The sequence below is a fragment of the Heloderma suspectum genome, chromosome 1, assembly GCF_057233095.1.
Source record: "Heloderma suspectum isolate Gila_16-S chromosome 1, 16-S_ref, whole genome shotgun sequence".
In the NCBI taxonomy this organism is placed as follows: Eukaryota; Metazoa; Chordata; class Lepidosauria; order Squamata; family Helodermatidae; genus Heloderma; species Heloderma suspectum.
In genome coordinates, this window is record NC_139458.1 from 57445196 (window position 1) to 57465679 (window position 20484).

Here is a 20484-nt window from a genome sequence, read left to right on the forward strand (position 1 = left end):
TTTGTGCCAATGAAATGACACAATTGGATACTGCCCTAAATATTTGCAAGTCTTGTTGGGTCTGCAGCTTTTTATCTTGTGTGATTATTTATTTTGATAATGGGGATTCAAATACTGCATTAGCAGCAACTTGCCTTCTAGTAGGACTTGTTTTTCACCCTTCAATTCAGTATATTGACTAGAATCCCAAGAAGCAGTCATGTCAGGGGTTAGAAGGGGACTTTCCCACCCCTCCTTTCTGCAGCCCCCTAAAGATCCCTGAAAAGACTCTCCTGAGGATCAGGAGACCCACCTGAACGGGGTGGGCTTAAGCCATTGAGCTTGTTACCGCTTCAAGCAGTGTTCTTGATATACATGCAAATCTGCACATACGTAGTTAGCTTCTGATTTTTAAAAACTGCACAAATCAAGCAAAATTTCCATCTACTAAAATTGGTTCTTTCTTAATGAGGAATAGATGGGGAATATTTCAGTAAAGGTAGGGCTTTTTCATCACTAGAATAGTTTTTACCAGTTGGGCAAAGAGTTGATTAGTTAAATTTGCACAGTTCTAACATTATCAGTAGGATATCTTCCTCATTCCAGTGATGATAGTCCATGTAAGGAACGAAGGCCTGATAGGTTGGGAAAGTGAAGACAATTTATTTCAGCATTGAACCTTTGCATTTTTCATGGCCGCCTTGGTAAAGTCCTGGCATCTTTTCCTAATAGTCAAGTGAGAAGGGAGTTGGGTGTTGTAAAAGGATTCATTCCAGTCAGCTGGGAAGGGTGTTGGGCGTGTGAGCTCAGTCCATGTTTTCCTCCTTGTCTGCCAGTAGGTAATGATTGCTGTAACAGACTTCATTAAGCAGATTTTTGAATAAAGAGTTAGCTTGCATGTCGTGACACCAATTAGCATGAAAATAATCTCTTCAACCTATTGCTTGTAATTACTTCTTAGCTATAATTCTTCAGATGTTTCAGGTAGCTTCTTTTATGTTTTAAATAAGTGTTTATCTTACATGTTTAGCCAATAAACTTGCAGTCCCCCTTCAGTGAAATATAGTTGAGCCCTGTGTGCACGCAGCATTCCCATAGTCAGCTGTGATCCACCCTTTTGCTGGATCACAATAATTTATTTAATAGTTGATTTCTAGCTGAAGGGAAACAAAGTTAAAATGTTCTTGTAAAAGTTCATTGCTAAAGATATCATTTAAACCAGGAATTCTACTATTTTTGAATAGATTGTTCACTTGAAGGAGAAACAAAGTCATACCATTTGGTTGAGCGCTGGACTTTGGGGACCTTTTCAGATGGTAGCTCCTTTGGGTGAAATCAGGAGTGAGCCTCAGTTTTATTTGCACCTTTTTTCTGCCCCTTCATATGATATAGATGGTGCCAAGTAAAGAGAGAGATTTCTTCTTTGTTTTAGACCCAGCCAGGTTCTATTTCATAGGACCTCCCAATTCCCTAGTTAGCTTCTCCTCCAGTGAGGTGGGTAGACAAGAAAGCATGTGCCTATTCCTCAGCGCCTCATGGGCATTATCCTGGAGGTGTGCACTGTCTTGTTCACAGGTGCATAGACTGAATAAAATGATAAAAAAAAACTTATATGGGGGGCGGGATTAAAACACATAGCCTTGACAGACTCATGAATTCCTTATATGCAAAGGAAACCTGACTGGGAAACCTTTAAAAATATATATTTTCTAAGTAGCGCCTCAGGCCTGTACATGCAAAGAAGTAAGTACTGCTGAGTTTAGTAGGGTTTTCTCCCAAGTAAGTGATTGCAGGATTGCAGCCTTGATGTTATACAAGTCCACTTTGGATCATGCTTACTAGCAGGTACACTAAAGTGAACACATACTTCCGTCACCTTGCTAAAGAATGGAAGTGTCCTGAGTTTACTGCAACCTATGAATTACATGTGCCTATATTCATGCTTTAAGATAAATAACATTGTACACAAACATATTTCATTAAAGGCTCAGTGTTTTCAGTGGAACTTCCATGTAATATGTTTTATAATCTGGATTTAAATACATGAATGTTCATCACTTAAAATGTGACATAGATAAATCTATTCTTCCATCATTTCAGTTTTTCCCTAATTTGCCATGGCTGGTTGGGTTGCAGAATATATTATCTTTGGGTTGCTGCCCTTTTATAATGAAAAAAAAGGAAGGAAATGTCAACAAGTAAAAACACAAAATTCTGTGGTATGCCAAACTGTCTTGATTTGTATTAATGTTTTTAATAACCTTAATAGATGAACACTTTCCCTTTATGTTTATATCTAGATCCATTTTAGAGCTACTAAATCTTGTTGCATGTAAAATAATAGCAGAAGGAAAATGCATGGTGGTTTTTGTAAACAATGGTGCTGACAGTTCAGTTACATTTCACGAGTGATATCGCATGCTTTATTTGCTTATTTAAGTCTGGCTGAATAATTTGTTAAAATTGTCTTACTAAAGATGCAGTAATTCATGCATTAATTTTCTTAATGTTAATTTTTTACCGTTAATTTTTTATATCAGTGAATACAAAGAAATTCAAATGTCTTCTGCATTTTTGACAAATTACCATAAAGTAAGTTTGTAAAAAAAAAAAACTATGACCAAAATTGAAGCATTTTACATAAAAAATAGAAACTGCACCTTTAAAACACTGAAATGTATTTGAATAACACTTCTGATTGATACTTAACCTGTAACACTCACAGACAGCTTGCATTGCCAATTGCTGATTTATTTTTCTTTCAATAATATGCTGCATGTAGACAAAGATGACCTGTCCCCAACTGCTGAGGTTTGGGATGTAGACCAGGGACTAATAAGTAAACTGAAGGAACAGTACAAGAAGGAACGAAAGGGGAAGAAAGGGGTAAAGAGTAAGTGCAGATTCTGAATCTTGACACTTTCTGAATCACATAGAGAACAGGTTTTTTTTTAATATGTTCTCTTTTTCCCCTCCATTTTAACACTTTTTTATTTGGGGGGCAACCAACTTTAACTTTCCATCTGATCAATCTACAAATCAAAATTTCATCTAAAATGAAATTATTTTAGATTTGAACCTTGGGTAGGGTACAGGAGGTGAATAACATGCTGCTTCAGTATTATCTAGAAATAATTTATAAAGACAGTTATGACTTGCAATCTAATCCAAATACAAATTAATAGTATTTCTTCTGACTTAGTTTGCCAAATTTTTGTGATATTTAAAAAAAGGACTACATGGAACAGATAATTTTTCATTAATTCTGAATATTTTTAACAGGGGTCTACAAAGTATGGCTTGGCTTACTAGTCTGCTGTTGCATTTGGTCACTATCAAACCCTCCCCTCTCCTAATTCTTTGCCTCAGAGTCTTGTTTTGTATTACACTGCTACTGCTGTCTGCAGAAACTGCCTCAAATGAAATAAAACCCAGTTCTTTCCCCAAATCCTCTGGCACTTGCAGAGGACTTTCAGGAGGGGCAGGATCTTTTCTCACATTTTGTGCTGGACTTTGGAGAATGGAAGAAACAAGAGGGAACCTGGGAGAATGCTGGTCTTGGTTTTACTTTGTCCAGGGCTTTGGCAGAACCAGGAAGAGTTTCTTGGGCTGCTTCTGCAGCGCCAGCGTGAAGCTTCCAACCCTTTCTCTCCCCTAAGTTCTCTGCAATTCATGGAGAACTCAAGAAAAGTGTAGTCATCAGTGGAGAAGGAGCTGTTTCCATTGGTGGTCTATTGAATCTGCTTGTGGATCTGAACTGAACTGAAACCTAGTTTTGCAGCTTCATTTCCATCATTGGTGTGGTTATGAAATGTCATGCACCTTCTTTCACAGACATTACTGGGATGGTGTCAGCAGCAGTCATATATCTCCTAGTTAGGACTTGAGAGTAGTGGCTCTTAAACTGAGTGGTGGCGCAAGACACAAGAGTGAGAGCTTAAAGTTCCAACGAGGGAAAGGATTCTGCAGCAGGCAGAGACTGTTTCTGCCCAGAAGTAGAGGTTTTAATGTTGTAGTTGCCAAAACTGCTATGTTGACCATGGAAGCTGCAGAAAGACAAAGAACATGTGGGAGCTTCTGGCCACATCAACTACTCCCCTCCTGCTGATTTTAGGGTGAGATGGCCTGGCCTGGTTGCTTCTTATAGTGGTGTTGGACTCGTGGCCCAGTCCACAGATTCTTAGAGGCACAGCAGTGGACTTCATACATGGAACTGTATACAAGGATTCTGTGTATTCATTTGCTGAAATGAAGCCTGCAAGTAAGGTTGGGAGACTCGGTCAGTAGCATAAGTTTAGAAGGTAGCTAGTTTTAAAAGTTTGATAAATGCTACATAACAGAGAAACTTTGATCAAGATTGAAAGTAAACTTGAGGTACCAGAAACTTAAATGTAAAATACATACTCGGTCTGCAGATATGACATTTACAGCGAGATCCGAACTACGTTTACTCAGAAGCAAGTCCCGTCAATGAGATTTATTTCCAAGTATGTGGTCTTAGGTGGAGCTCAGTCATGAAAGGAAATCTTTTGTACTCTTTTAATAAAGTATTTAATGCTGGTTTGGCTTTGTATGCAAAGTCTTAATATAAATAGATTTGTGCATGTTTTTTATTTTTAAAACTAATGTTGCATGTTCTCTGCATTATTTGCTTAACCTCATACTAATTACATTATTCTTAGGAAATGCTCTTAGTCCATTATATAGCTTCACTCTGCTGACAGTATGTAGACATCTGTTGTAAAGTTGTTGGAACTGCAGTATATATTTCAAGACAGTCTTCTTCCAGATCTAAACTACTATATAACATATGTTTTGGTTTAGTCACTAGATATTTTAAAATGTATTTAATGTTTAGAAAGTAATTAGGATAAAATGTTGATGAATAGTGAATGGTTTTTGCCAAACTTGAATATTTTAAAGGAAATATAGAAATAGTTCACATGCTACAGTTCCTCAGAAAACAGAAAGATGTAGAGCGAGGTTCTGAAAGATTTTTTATTTTATTTTCTGCAACAGACAGCTGTTTGTGTTAGTGCTCGAAATACTCCCAGGTAATGAAACTAAAATAACACTTTCAGCAAATAAATCTCCACAGAATAGTTCTGATTTATTAAAGGGAAATGACTATATGTAAAAAATACATACCCAGGTTTTAGCAGAACCAAGGCAACTAACAATATACACAATGCAACAATACTATATTTTATTTAAAGTTTTTTTTATCTTGCTCCTCAGCCAAAAAGGTGTCAAGGTTCCCCTGTTGCCTACTGAATACTCCAATAGCCAAAATCAACACTCAGGCAAAAGGGCTGCTTTCCAAGGCTTTAATTCCATTTATCCTAATGAGGCATACAGATGCTAATTGCTTGAGACTCAGAGAAACTACAAAGGAACAGCCATCTAGGGTTGCAAAGGGTTAGTATGTCAGTTGATCTCCGTTTGGGAAAAGGGCTGCAATTCTCTGAACTTAAGGGGTGGGAGGGGAAGATCTCCCCCTCTCCCGTGATGCTTCTGGGCACAGCTGTTGACGTCGAGCCAATCGGGCTGCGTGCCGAAGCTCGGCCCCTACGATCTCTCACTTCTGCCTGCATCTGCGCCTCGCATCTAAAAATTCAGGTTGTCCCTCCCTTTCCACACCTGGTTTGCTGTCACTCCCAAGAATGTGAGAAGGTGGGGCTCCCCCTCCAGCTGCGCCTCTGAAGTCTGAGAGAGTTCCTCCCCCATGAGTTGCCTCTCTTCCTCAGAATTGCAGCTGCTTTGGGACCCTTTGGGCTCAGATACAACCCTGACTTCATCCCCGCTCCCATGAGGCCCCCCTTCCTCCCCCCTGGGGCCCTGGGCTTGTGGGGGTATTGTTGGTGGAAGCATCTCAGCAGCAAAGGGGCATGCATATATTCAGCTGGTTCCCAGGAGAGTTCGTCTGGGACATACCCCTTCCAGTCCACCAAGTATTGCAGGCACCCTTGGGAAAGGCGCAAGTCCAGGATGTCAGCAACTTCAAACTCATCCCCCCCCCCACTAGCACCAGAGGTGGGGGTGCAGACAGAGTGATGAGGATTGCCAGAGACCAGTGGGGAAAGCAAGGAGCGATGAAACACAGGATGCACCTTCATGGAGTGGGGAAGAGCCAGGTGAAAAGTGACAGGGTTAATCTGGGCCATAATTTGGAAAGGACCCGTCTGGCAGGCTGTGAGCTTCTTAGCAGGGGAGCAAGAGGGGAGGTATCTGATGGACAGCCAAACCCAGTCTCCCAGCTGCAGGGCCGGGCTGGGCTGGCAACGCCGGTGTGCAGTTTCTTTATACGCTGCTTTCGCTTGTTTGATGGATTCCCATAAAAGGTGGTGCACTGAGCACAATTCCTCTAAAAACTCATGAGCTGCGGGTACTGAGGCAGGACCAAGCAAGGAGGGGAAAGCCTTGGGATGGTACCCAGAATTGGCACAGAAAGGAGTTTGGTGGGGCATGACATGCATTGTTGTAAGCACATTCTGCCAGAGCAGCAGGGAAAACCAGTCGTCTTGTTGGTAGTTTACATAACAGCATAAGTATTGTTCTAGAGTGGCATTGGTGTGTTCAGTCTGACCATCCGTCTGGGGGTGATGAGTGGAGGAAAGCTTAAGCATCACATTGAGTAGCCTAAGCAACTCCCGCCAGAAATGGGCTGTGAATTGGGGCCCCTGATCCGAAATAAATCCCTCCAGCCATCCATGGAGCCATAAAACGTGACAAAAAGGGTTCTGCCACCTCCCTGGCCATGGGCAGCCTGGAGCATGGGATGAAGTGAGCCATCTTAGAAAATAAATCTTCTACCACCAGAATGGTGGTCTTACCTTGTGAGCGAGGCAAGTCGGTGATGAAGTCGAGGGAGAGCAGCTTCCAAGGGCCTCAGGGTGTCGGCAGGGGGTGAAGCAAGCCTGCGGGTTTGCCCGAGGGGTCTTTTGCCTGCTGACTGGTCGTGCAGGAGGTGACATAGGTCTTGATGTCCCGACACTCGGGGCCACCAAAAATCCCACGTAACTCCATGTAGAGTCTTGGCGAAGCCAAAATGCCCAGCGGTGGGGGAGTCACGGCACTGATGGAGGACTTTTTCGCGGAGGGGTTTGGAAGGCACATACACCCAGCTTGAATGGTAAAGCAGCCCGCCTTGCAAGGAGAAGGGGGTAGACTTGGGGGCGCCATTGGCTAGTCCTGATTCCGCCACCTTCTCACGGACAAAAGAATCCCAAGCTTGTTTGGTGTGAAGGAGCTCCTCCTAAGAGCGAGGTGCCACTGCAGCCGCCAGACTTTCGGGGGGAAGAATCAGAGCAGGGGAGGGGCTTTCCTCACCCCCTGGCTGGAGGCCCAGCTTACGAGAGAGAGAGAGTGTCCGCCTGTTGATTGTCGGTGGCTTTCACATGGCGGATCTTCAGGTTAAATTGGGAAAAAAATAAAGACCACCTAATGTGCCACTGATTTAAGACGCGGGCTGTTTGGAGATGTTCCCGGTTACGATGGTCAGTTCTTACTTTGACTGGGTGCTGCGCCCCTTCCAGAAGATGACGCCACATCTCTAAGGCGGACTTAATAGCTAACAGTTCCTTCTCCCAGATGGTATAATTCCACTTGGACACGTTTAATTTCCTGGAGTGATAGGCACAAGGCTGCAACTCACCGCCTGCCTGACCTGGCTGGAAGAGCACAGCCCCCACCTCATAGTCAGAGGCATCCGTTTGCACTGCAAAAGGCCTCCTCGGGTTGGGATGTGAAAGTGTTGACTCAGAACTAAATAGCCTTTTAAGCTCTTCGAAAGACTGTTGGGCAGAGGCAGTCCAATGAAAGGGATTTCCTGCCTTTAAGGAGGTCTGTGAGAGGAGATGTTAGTTTTGCATAGCTGGGCAGGAACTTTCTGTAGAAATTGGCAAAGCCCAGGAAACGTTGTAAGTCCTTCTTTGTGGATGGAGCCTGCCATGAAAGGATGGCTTGGGCCTTTGCATGATCCATCTTGATGCCATCTGCTGAAATAATGTAACCGAGATAGTCTAAGGATGTCAAGTCAAATGCACATTTCTCCAGCTTGACAAAGAGAAAGATTCGGGTGTTCTCGGAGGCGCTGTAAGACGGCTGCCACATGAAGTCGGTGGGAGTGGGGGTCAGAAGAGAATATGAACAAATCCTCCAAATAAACAATGAGAAAAGTGTCCAAATAGTCCCGGAAGATGGCATTCACAAAATGCAAAAATGTGGAGGGAGCAGACGCGAGCCTAAATGGCATTACTAAGTATTCATACCCTCTGTACCGGGTTCCGAAACAGGTCTTCCACTCATCCCCCTCCCGGATGCGAATCAGATGATAGGCGCCACACAGGTCCAATTTGGTGAAACTCTTGGCTCGCCTCAGGCGCTCAAGCATATCAGGGGGAGGGGGTATTTGTCAGGGATAGTAATGGCATTGAGGCTTCTATAGTCATGGACAGGATGGAGTTCCCCTGACTTCTTTTTAACAAACATCGTAGGTGCACAGGCAGGGGAGGTGGAAGGGCAAATGAAACCAGACTGGAGGTTTGTGTCCAAAAATTCCTGCAGAGCTCAGAGTTCTGGCTCTGACATAGAATATAGCCGGCCTGCTGGGATGGTGGATCCTGGGATCAGGTTAATGGCGCAATCAAAGGGGCGGGAGGGGGGGAGCTGGTCGGCATCCGTCTTGTCAAAAACATCCCGGAAAGCCACATACCTCTCTGGGGGGATCACGGGAGCAGAAAGACTGCTTGGGGAAGATGAGGAAGGAGTGGAAAGGGTTAAGCCCTGGGCTGGGGCCGTCTATACGTTTGTGAAGCAATGCTGTAGGCAGTAGGGAGATGAGAATTTCACTTGATGAAGCTCCCAAGAAATCTGAGGGTTGTGCTTAGAGAGCCAGGATATGCCCAGCATGATTGGGTATTGGGGCACCTTGGCCAGGTGAAATTGAATCTGCACGACGTGGCCCTGGGAACACAGAGTGACTGGAGTCATAATCCAAGTGACTGCTCCCGAAGAGAGAGATAGTCTCCACTTTCAAAGGGGTAGGAAGGAGCAAAGCAGGAATGCTGTGTTGCCGAGCAAAAGTTTCACCCATGAAACTGGTAGTAGCCCCAGACTCTACCAGCGCTAGGACATATTCCCCACCCCACTGGGAAGACTGGAGGTGCCCAGGAAGCAGCAGATGGGATGGTGGGGGTGTGTGAGGAAGGCGCCCCCTGGGTGTGGAGTGGGCCCCTGCAATGGAGACCCCCAACAGGCTTGGGGTGTGGCATAGTCAGGCTTGGGGGCCAGGAGGAGTGGGTGGGGTCATCTGTCGGGAACAACAGAATCTGGCAAAGTGTCCCTGCTTTCTGCACCTGAAGCACCGACGCTCTGCGCACCGCCTCTCCAGTTTGTCCGGCGATAGCGTAGCTTGGGTGGCTCCTAGTTGCATCGGGGTTTCCTCTGCCTCTGCTGCAGGGGTGGGGGGAGGGGGCAGCGGCCGTGGGAGAATGGGAGGAGGGAAATCCCGGCCACTGGAGCTCCTCCTGGTTTGACGGCACCCCTCCAGCCAACTGTTGATCTGCATACAGGATTGGATGAGCTGCGCCAGTGTTGGTGGGCGGGGTGTTCGGCCAGCTCATCCAAGATCTCGTCGTTCAAACCATCTAAAAATTGGGCCACCAGAGCAGCATCATTCCATTGTAAATCCTGCATCAGCAAGTGAAAAGTGGTCGCATAGCTGGAAACTGAGTCCTTGCCCTGCTTGAGGCGGCGAATATCCCAAGTTGCTGTCTCCGCGCAAAGGGGGTCACCAGAAAATCCCACCATCGCAGTCATGAAACCTTGGTAGTCCCACAGCATGGGGTCATTAGCAAGGAGAAGCACTGAAGCCCATTCAGCCACCACGCCTGAAAGCAAGTTAATGATAAACCCCACATGAACCTGATCCGTCTGGAAATCCTCCGGCCGGGGGCGCATATACAGTTCTGATTGGGTGCGGAAAATTTGAAAAAGTCCTTTCTCACCAGCAAACTTCTCTGGCAGCGCCACCGGGCACTTTTGCTGGGGAGGGATGGGGGGGTGGAGGGGGTTGAGCAGCAACTTGCAAGGCTTGTACAGCAGTCATCAATTGGTTGACCTGATCATGAAGAGCCTGGTTCTCCTGCATCAAGGTGTTCAAAAACTGCTCCATGGCACTGTCCCAGAGGCAGTGATAAAGAAACGATGAGAGCAGAGAGAGAAAGAAAAAGGAATGGCGATCAAGCTGTCAAAGTTCCCCTGTTGCCTACTGAATACTCCAATAGCCAAAATCAACACTCAGACAAAAGGGCTGCTTTCCAAGGCTTTAATTCCATTTATCCTAATGAGGCATACAGATGCTAATTGCCTGAGACTCAGAGAAACTACAAAGGAACAGCCATCTAGGGGTGCAAAGGGTTAGTACGTCAGTTGATCTCCGTTTGGGAAAAGAGCGGCAATTCTCTGAACTTAAGGGGTGGGAGGGGAAGATCTCCCCCTCTCCCGTGTTGGTTCTGGGCACAGCTGTTGACATTGAGCCAATTGGGCTGAGCGCCGAAGCTCGGCCCCTGCTATCTCTCGCTTGTGCCTGCGTCTGCACCTCGCATCTAAAAGTTCAGGTTGTCCCTCCCTTTCCACACCTGGTTCTCTGTCACTCCCAGGAATGTGAGAAGGTGGGGCTCCCCCTCCAGCTGCGCCTCTGAAGTCTGAGAGAGTTCCTCCCCTATGAGTTGCCTCTCTTCCTCAGAATCGCAGCTGCTTTGGGACTCAATGGCTTCCGATACGACCCTGACAAAAGGCTCCTGGACTGGCTTACACACAGTCAGTAAAACCAGACTGTCCCTTCCCACATGCTTACAATGTAAAAAGATACAATACACAAAGAAAAAAAGGATGGGATGAGGAAAAGGTTAAGTAGTTTTTCAGCAGGACTGGTGAAATGGTGAAATCAATATTTGTTTGTTTTAGTTACAATATTTATATACCGTTCCATATCTAGAACAGATTGATTGATTGATTGATGGTGAGATAGATAGATAGATAGATAGATAGATAGATAGATAGATAGATAGATAGATTTTCAGCATGACGTAATCAGATCGTTGTCCCTAGGATTGCAGCTATTGGATAGCTTGACCTGTAGATTTTCAGTCACACTCCTCTTCTTGTCAGAGTTGTTTAGACTACACTCTGTCTAACTTCGGAGAACATTCAAACACAGCACATTCCCCAACCAGAGACTACACCACTGCCGAACAAAGGATTTCCAGTCTCATTTAAGAGCCTTGGCAACTAGGGAGTTAGTATCATGCAACAGAATAATCTCTGTTTTTTACCCATATCCCACCTAACCTTAAATGTTTAGCTTATTACTTAATTCACATCCAGTAGTGTTCAAACAAAATGACTGGGAAAAGTTAAACCCACTTCAGAGCCTTAGCAAGTAGGATATAATTGATCATCCCCTATTCTATTCACTTCTTACACCTCCTTCCCCTGTATTAGTAACATTGTTGGATATGTCAGCTTTCTCTTGACAAAGACCCAAAGATGGAGTAAACTGCAGTATCATTCTGCTGTGTATCTTATCTTAGATTCTCAGTGCAGCCTTCTGACTACTCCAGGTCCCACCTTCAAAAGGATGGACACTTAGACAGCATAGTCTGCAGGATATCACTCTTCACTCCTGCCCTCCCCAGCTCATCTAACAGTTTGGATAGGTTTGTAGGGGCCCCTCAGCTCTATCATTATTATGGCCTTCCAATTTGTAGTCTCCATCATTTTCTCAAAATAGAAGCTGAATACATCTTTCTTGACCTGGAATAGCACAAAGATGACATGAACTCTGATATTTAATAAAATAGAGGTTGGTGAAGCTGAATTGTGTTCTTCCCAAATGTATTAAGGTACTTATAACTAGCCGTATGTGGATGTCACTTGTTCATTTAAAAATAACTAAATTTATTTCTTAAATGTACTTTGAATGGGATGTATTGCAATGGGGAATTCTACCTTCCCCATACTTGTAAAGCAGAGTTTAATGCAGGCTTGGGCAAAGAAAGATAGGGATCTATTGGTAGATCTCTTGGTGATTTGCAGTAGATCGGCAAAGTTCTTGAACTCCAAATTGTTTAACGATTGCTAATTTTTGGTCTAAATTAGACTCTTAAAATCCATGATCTGTAGTAACTCAGCTGTAGGTTGGTATGGTTCATGGGTTGTTGATGCCCCTGAGTACATGTGTAACAAGCAGTACGCGTCTGTGGAGCCTTTAACCTGAGATGTGGTGCACACACAGTAGATTTACACATTGCATTCTTACTTAAATAGGGAATAGCTACTTCTAAATTAGGGAATTTAGCCCCAAAACACTTTAAAACCTAATTCAGATTTGGGTAAATTAGCTCTCACATTCGTGTTAGATTCAGAACAAAACTGGTTTTATTTTTTCAAATATTGTACTCAAGCTCACATATGCACAAGCATTACAGCAGAGAAAAATGTGTTGGTTAGCATGCCCATGTCCTAGCACATGGGATGGTATACTGGTTCTAACAAACCTAACTAATAGAAAAGACGAAGATTCGGGAAATTAGTGTTGCCAGATAAGGAGGTAAAATGGTGCAAGGGAAATGGCTGAGAAGGGATTGAGAGGCTAAACAGCCACCTCAGATGCCTGTGAAAGTTGCACGATGGGGCCAGAATTTATTTATTTATTTGATTCGTACGCCACCTTTCTCCCAAAAAAATGGCACTCAAGGTGGCTTACAGGCACAATTAAAATGGATTAAGGCAATAAAACAATACATTAAAATATAACAATTACAGGGATTTTTTTAAAGCACCCAACCCAACAGACCCACTTACAGGACAAAGGCCTTCTTGAATAAAGCAGCCTTTGCCTGCAGGCAGAAGGACAGCAGAGAGGGGGCCTCGCTTGGGAAGGAGTTCCACAGCCTGGGAGCAGCCACCAAAAAGGCCTTTTCTCTGGTTGCCATCAAACACACCTCTGAAGATGGCAGTCATGAAGGAAGGACCTCTCCAGAACAGGATTGAAATGAATAGGATTGGAAGGAAAAAGAAAGGAAATAGCGCAAGGGGTAACTATAGTTACCTGATTCAGAGGAAGGGGAACAAGACTGCAAAAATGTATTAAAATGCTGTGGGCACAGACTACCATTGTTTTTTTTAGCTCAGTTCCAGGTTGCAAAATAAGGTATTAGTGTCAAGCCTTAGGCACTATTGAATATGAAGTTATCGAGAGAGAGATGGATAATAGATAGATCCAAATGGATTTCTGACTCTTGATTTCCTGACACTCGCAGCCATTATGGAAGACGAAATGGAGGAAGAGCTGTTATTAGGTACCCTAGAGCCACCACAATTTTGGGTAAAAATAGATTTAGAGTTCTGAATAGAATTCAAGGAACTGAGCCTTCCCTTGATCTTGTTTGGTAGCTGTTTCTCAACATGCAGGGGGTCACATCGGAAGGCAAACTGTGTTTCTGACCACATGGAACCCAGCTCTGGGACTCAGTGGGCGCTTTATGAGGGTTGGTAAAGCATTCTCTCTGGGGATACAAATGCAATAAATGTGGTTCTGTAGGAAGGCATAAGGGGATCCCTGGACCAAGAAATATAGAATAGAGAATTGTGCCAGTAATTAGTCACAAGGAGCAATGATGAGAATTAGTCGAACCTCAGGTTGATTCTAAGAGCTGAAACACACCAGCATAAGGTATGCACAAGCAAAGAGGACAAACAGAGACTATCTGCACCCCCAGACAGTTACAAGGTTTCACACAAAAAGGCAACAAAAGGGTTTGATTGCTCAGAGGCTGGACTCAAGATGGTTTGAAACAAAGGATAACCAAAGTTTGGTTCTGACTACTAAGTTTCAGGGAGGTCCCCTGCCTCATTGTTACATTGACATCCGGCAAGCTAGCTATTCAAGGTGTTGTCAGGATTGGATTGTTTTTCCCACCATTATTTCAGAACTTCATTTCAAGTATTTCATCCACGTATTGCAGATGGCCTTTTGACCCTCTTCCTCCACCCATCCCCCGCTCACGTCGGCATGGCAAATGTCTTAATTTAGTACTGTAACATCACCAAGTGTACTTTTCAATCCTTAAGATAAATCCTTAGATATCTTTTTGTAATGCCTAGGATAAGAATGGGTTATTCATACCCTGTTGTTGTTCTGCCATCTGATAATCAGAGGTATATGTTTCAGGGTATATTCTAAATGGCAGAACCCTTATTATGTTGAGTAAAAACCATCTGGCCCCCATACCAGATTCAGGATCACAATGATAATAAACACAGTCTACTATTTTCATAGTCAAAAGGCAATTGGATTCACATTGCATACATATATCAAGCACTTCCAACAGGTGGCACTCTTAAGAGGTAAAGGTTACTTGCTTATATTGGAGTCAGTGATTATCGTGGCATTTCCCTTTCTCAACACAAAATTCACAAGCTTATATGTTGGTTTGGAAATACAAATACTTCAACCCAGAACTGTTGATTCACTTGTAAGAATGATACAGCTTCTTCATGCTGTAGGCAGAATATTTGTTTGCCAAGGCTGTATTCATCACCCAAAACGATATCTGATTTTGTTGAATCATGGAAAGGCCTGTGGAAAAAATGGGCAGAAACCAATAGGGACCTTGTGTGTACACCCAGCTTACACTGGTTGCGGTCCATGCACGGCCGCTACCACAATGTAGCGCTTCCAGGAGCAAGCCCCAAAATGAGCGGAAACACTCGTTTTTGGAAGGCATGTCCTGCCCCTTCCAGAAACAGACGTTTTCACTTGTTTCAGGGCTTGACACCAGAAGCACTATCTCACGGCTGCAAGTGGCAGGGGCCACGTGCAGACTGCAACCAGCAGGGTTGGCCACGTGCAGAAGAGCCCTGTTTATTCACTATGCATTTAGTAACATCTCTGGATTCTTTTTTTTTTTAAGAAGAAATTTAAAGGTAGAAATAGTGTATTGGGAAGCTTTTTTTCGCCTTTATGTAATGTTTTACATCCCTTCTGTGCATTCTTCCTCTCTGGGTTGTTTGACGATAATCAAGAATAAACCTTCAGGATAATGACTTCTGCTTCTACTTGGCCAAGGCAATCATGGGCATAATTTGCATGACCTCTGCCCAATCAGTTGAAAGATATATTTCCATTTCCATTCATTTCATTTACGTTTCATTTATCAAAATTAGTGATATTAAAATCAAAACGAAAAATGTTAAGGGTAATACATGTACCCCAAGCGTTCAGAATCTTGTTAACATATAGCAACTAATCAAATGTATATCAAAAGGTTCTTGAGCTGAGCACTAGTGTTCATATTTCCTGTGTTCCATGACTTTATTTATTTTGAGCTTTATTAATATAGGAACTATCATATTTTTCTCTGCCTTACAAGAACCTGAAGAGTTCTGCTTAGTGCTAAAAATGGATTCAGCTAAATGTTGGGAGTTCTTTTCAGCTATCATGTGATGAACTTCCATTTGCTTCGTTCCGCCTGTGTCACTGTAACCTGAGATCTTTTGCACAAGATAGAGTTCTTTAACCAAATTAGTGTGCAAGAACCTTCTCTATTTCTGTTTTAAGATTGAAAGTATATGCATAGATTAACTCCATGCTCTTGCTCTGAATCCTCTTTTCGACTTAATTTTTTTTTAAGATACCTAATCTGAGGAGGAGTTCTATGTAACCTCCAGAGAACATGTGAATTTTGGTCCTAATTACTCTGCTATTCAGGAAAGCGAATTTTTTTTCTAGTCATCAGAAGAGCCATAAGGCTATGTTCTCTTATAGGCTAGGATTGTTCAGCGGTTTGATTTTCAGCAACAGTGTTACCTTCTAAACACTCAGGTATACAGACTAGAGAACACAAAAAAATCTTGACTGGCTTTATCCAGAGGGAGACATGATAGAGGACTCAATACACACATATTTCTGCATGTATTTATATCTTCAGAGTAAATAAATCTGCTGTTAGGTTACATGTTTAAAATTACATATATGAGTATGCAGAAAGCAGTTAACTCAGAAAAAAACATAAGCAAATACTCTTGAGCAATTAGTATACTCTTGAGCAAAAATACACATTCCATGTTGACTAAGCCACCTTTAATTTAAACCACAGCTCAAAAGTTGAGAGAAGCATCTTTCCTAACAGTCCTAATTAATCCCATCAATAGCATTTGTGTGTCTGATGGAAATTCCAAGGTTCAGCATCATGTAAATCTTCCTAATAAGCTTAACTAGAAACGATAGTGCCAAACCCAACATGACAAGACTTTCTCCTGCCCCTGCAGCTCCTTACACCCCCTGAAATATCTGCTCCAGATAGACCCCCAACTCTCCAGAGCAGATTTTGAAGATGCATGGAAGGCTGCAGGTGGGGGGACGAATCAGCTGTTTCCTGATGGAGGCAGTTCTTACTAGGGAGCCTGTATCCCCTAGTCTCCTTTTGATCTAGACTTTTTCTTGGTGTCAGAATTTTGGACTAAAAGATTTTCTAGTTTAATGTTAACATCCTATATATATACATGTTGAGTCCTGACTATTACACTTTCTTTCCCTGATAGAATTGTATTTATCCAAATCAGATGAGTCTATAATGTGACTTCGTTGTGGTGGTATGTAAGATAATTTACTGAATTGTTCATTTCTCCCTTTAATCAGTGGTGCTCTAAACTGGTACATATTTATCTGTAGATGTTAGTTCTATGTAGGTATTAGGTATTAGGTGCTTTCTGATGAGTGGTTTCTTGGGTACATGTATGTAGGACACCTTTTTAGGGAGAAAGGTGTCAGGAAAAGGAAATCCTGGATTTGGTTTTTATTTCTCTTTGTATAGAGTAGCTCCAACTCTTATAATATTAGGACATTGACTTTTTGTGTTGTGGTGTAATCTGGCTCTATAGGGATCTTGCAGTGAAAAGAGGGGTCATCTTGGTTTCCCTAATAAAGGAATAGTGGTTACCTGGTCAGCAAACAAGGAAGAGCACTTGCTGGTCATTTTATTGACCAAAAATAGGCTAAGAGAGGAGATTCTGTCTCCTATCTCCAATGTTTAGCCTATGATTATAGATTCTAGTGTTTTATGGTATTTCTATTTCTGAACCATAAAACCCAGGCACCTGTTAGATAGAGAGTGCAATTCATAAATGTGTTAAATAGTAGTTTGTTATTTTAAATAGGTAACCTTGGAAGTTCTGGATTACTCTTAATTTAAAGCACTTTTAAGACAGAATAGTGTACAGTGTTCTCTGTCCATTAAATCTACATCTTGCATACTAAATTCAAGTCAACTTTCCGAACAAGGGAAAATATTTTATACCATTGTGCTTAGATGAATATTTTTAAATTGCCCAATTACTTATTAAACATACAAGAAGGGGGAAAGTTAATAGTTTGTTGCCTCCCAACCACCTACTCATCTGTATCTATCCCCCTCTTTTTGTAAACAAATGTTTGTGCCTTCTCAGTGATGTTAGCTGGATTTTTTAAATAAATATCTGCATTTGTTCAGGGATTATATTCTTGAAGTTTCTCATAGAGTTCAAACATTCAACTTTCTCTCTTCTACTGTAGGCAGAACACACAGCAATTATACAAAGTACAAGTCAAGTCTGAATCCTTTTCTTGAAGATTGATTTTAATTCATTTTCCAACACATTATGTAAAATATATATATTATACTCCAGCATATGTCTTTAATGAGATAAAATCTTTAAAACAAGATTATTGATAAGCAAACTGGGCATGTAAATGGCTATCAAGTCAAGCGGTAGCAATCAAATGAATCTTTGCTGCTGACATTAATTTACAGGGGTCAACAGGACAAAACTGCACGACATGATAGCTGATCTGGGCGATGATGAGCTACCCCACATCCCATCAGGAGTCATTAATCAGTCTAGGTCACCCTCTTCTAGAATGACTGATCATGAAGGTGCAAGAGCAGAGGAAGGTATAACAAATTCAGCTACTTATTCTGTTTTTTAAAGGTTTTATTTTAAAACCACACTTGTGTAGTCCCTCTGAACCAAATGCTAACATTAAGATGCCATTGTTGCTTGTAACTTGGTTCTGTAAAAGACTACCACTATACATTCTAGAGTTTTTGTCTTGTATGACAGAAATCAGTACCCAGACTTGTGTTTTTAAATTATGTCTATAAACTTACATACCCTACTATAACTGTGGTGAGTAACAAATACTAAGGAGCGATTTAAAAAGCAGTTGCTGGTGTTGAGTGATACCCTTCTATTTTAAGTTTTAATCATTCTAGTGTATTGAGAATACCTTTTTTTAAAAACTGTCCTTGAGCAAAAAGTATTGCACTTGCATTGAGTGGAATTAATTTGTTCTCTGCTCACCATTTGAAAGAAATGCTGCTGTTTCAGCTTTTTTTTTAGCAGTCATTAATTTGTTTTAAAATATTCTTTGTAAGCTGAAAAGCAACCCTTGCTAATGAAAATTTATGTGTTCACCAGCTTTTGGCATTAATCCAAATTCTACTCCTGCAAATTTCCCTAAAGCGAAGCAAGCCCTGTCCTAAGAAGAGATCTATCTTAAAAGTGCAAAACCTTCTTTTCTTTGGGTTGCAATGAAAAACCCTTAATGTACATGGTGTTTAACTGACAAGCCATGGAGTTCAAAATAAATCTGTGGAGAAAAGATGTTCACACCAACTTTTCAACATAGTTTGAATTAACGCTTTATCACTGTTATTTGTCCTGCATCCTTTCGTACTGCACTGTGCACAGTCTTGGACCCCACATAATAGATTGTGGGAGTTAAGTATTACCAGTGTTCTGAACATGCAAAGATATACCATCAGGTCACTCTGCACCCTGATCTTAAAAAAAAATAAAAATTTAGAAGCCATTGGGGAGAGGGGTGTGGTTATTTTTATGAAATACAAAGTTTTAAGTGCAGCTGGATGGATCTGCTTATGATGCATAGAAGGAATGGATGTCCGACCTCATTCTTACACTAGAGTGCAGGATTCAGGCATCTCATGTTTGAATTTTATTATTTGGCAAGCTGCATAATGTGGGGAAAAGCAGCACCTTGTTTTGCACTTTGCCTTCCTTCCCCCTACTAGTTATGTAGCCTGCTAAAGGTCAAGGCAGATTTTTTTTTATTTAGTTTTTTTACCCTGTAAAACATGCATGTACCTGATTCTCCTGATTACTTACCTGTTCTTTCATTTCTGGTAGCACTTCAGTACCAGGAAATGCAGACAAAATTGAGAAAATGTAGGATATCAAGCATTTTCTAATATTGTAGATATTTATGTATTCATACTAAAATGATCATAATGAAAGTTACTTGTCTAAATATAACATGTATATTTTAAGGAGTACTACTTTAATAAGCGATTTTTGTTACACATTGGAGGAGAGGTTTATAAGATAAATAACCTGTTGCTTAGATTTTAAAAGTAAAGATACAACCAGAACTAATGTTGAAAATTAAAGTTCATATGAAAATATCTGTTGGTTCAAAAGCAAGTTAGATTTTCTTCAAGAAAAATAAATTACCTTTTTGCTTTTAGCAAAGTTTTGGAAAAGCAAGGTAGAAGTTAATGAGGAAGTCTGTGTTTTACTTTAGCTGAGTAGTAGGTTTTTAAAGTCCTATTAACTCTTAAGAATAAAATAAACATTGACCATGACTAATTGTTGAGTTTAAAGTCTGGGTTGTTTCTCCCTCAACAAACCAGAGTTTCGGGTTGGATGTCGCAGCAAGCAACCGAGGAATGGGGGTGTTCCTGGGTTGTTTTGAAAACTGGAAACAAAGCAGAAGCAGCGAGTGGCTGCAAGACAGCATGCTCTCTCCTGTGTGGCCCTAACAAACAACCCATGGGGTGTTGTTATGTGCGAGTTTGGGTCATTGTGTTGGATCCAGACTTGCCCTTCTGCTAACAGAAGGAGCCCTTACATATATTAAGATACCAATATCCAGTAGAGGCTCCCTGCCGGAGGAAGGGGGAAGCGATTTTCGCTAATTCCCCCTTCTCTTTTCAGCTCCGAGGGCTACCTTCCATACTGTTCCAGAGGGTTGCCAGACCTTCTAGGGCAGCTTTTTGAGGAGCATGGGGTAATCCCCCAGTTCCTCCAGCAGAGCATCCTCTGAGCAGGGGTCTGCTCAGGGGTAGTCTGGATCCAACCCATTTTATTTGCCCCATTAGAACTAAAAACGATGTAATAAAACTAATCCTTCTGTAAGGCAGTGTTTTATAGGCTTAATATACTGAGGGTGGTATTCAGTTAACACATCTTGCCAGTGGAATAGCTTTGGTCAGTGGAATGGGGAAGAGTGATTTCCTCCTCCCCACTGCAGGTCCTCAAAATTCTAAAAATTTGCTCTGGAGGGGTGGGGGACCCTCTAGAGCAGATTGGGGGGGAGAGGGCTGCAGGGGGAAGAAAGATAGGGAAGTCCCATTTTGCAAGTGGAAGTCGCTCATGCAAATT

At 42.1% G+C, this 20484-nt stretch overlaps 1 protein-coding gene across 9 annotated transcripts in view; it reads left to right on the top strand.

Moving 5' to 3' along the window:
* STRN3 (striatin 3) overlaps positions 1 to 20484 on the top strand; it is a 71803-nt gene that overhangs the window by 32486 nt on the left and 18833 nt on the right. For 2 of the 9 annotated variants that reach the window (XM_084844168.1, XM_084844223.1), the window contains exons 8-10: positions 2762 to 2872; positions 5218 to 5397; positions 17835 to 17975. The exons of 2 other annotated variants lie outside the window; for them this stretch is intronic. In XM_084844168.1, coding sequence (XP_084700294.1) covers positions 2762 to 2872; positions 5218 to 5397; positions 17835 to 17975 — 432 coding nt within the window. The remainder of the gene's footprint in view (positions 1 to 2761; positions 2873 to 5217; positions 5398 to 17834; positions 17976 to 20484) is intronic. 5 more of the 9 variants (XM_084844196.1, XM_084844204.1, XM_084844187.1 and 2 more) reach the window with 4 other exon arrangements.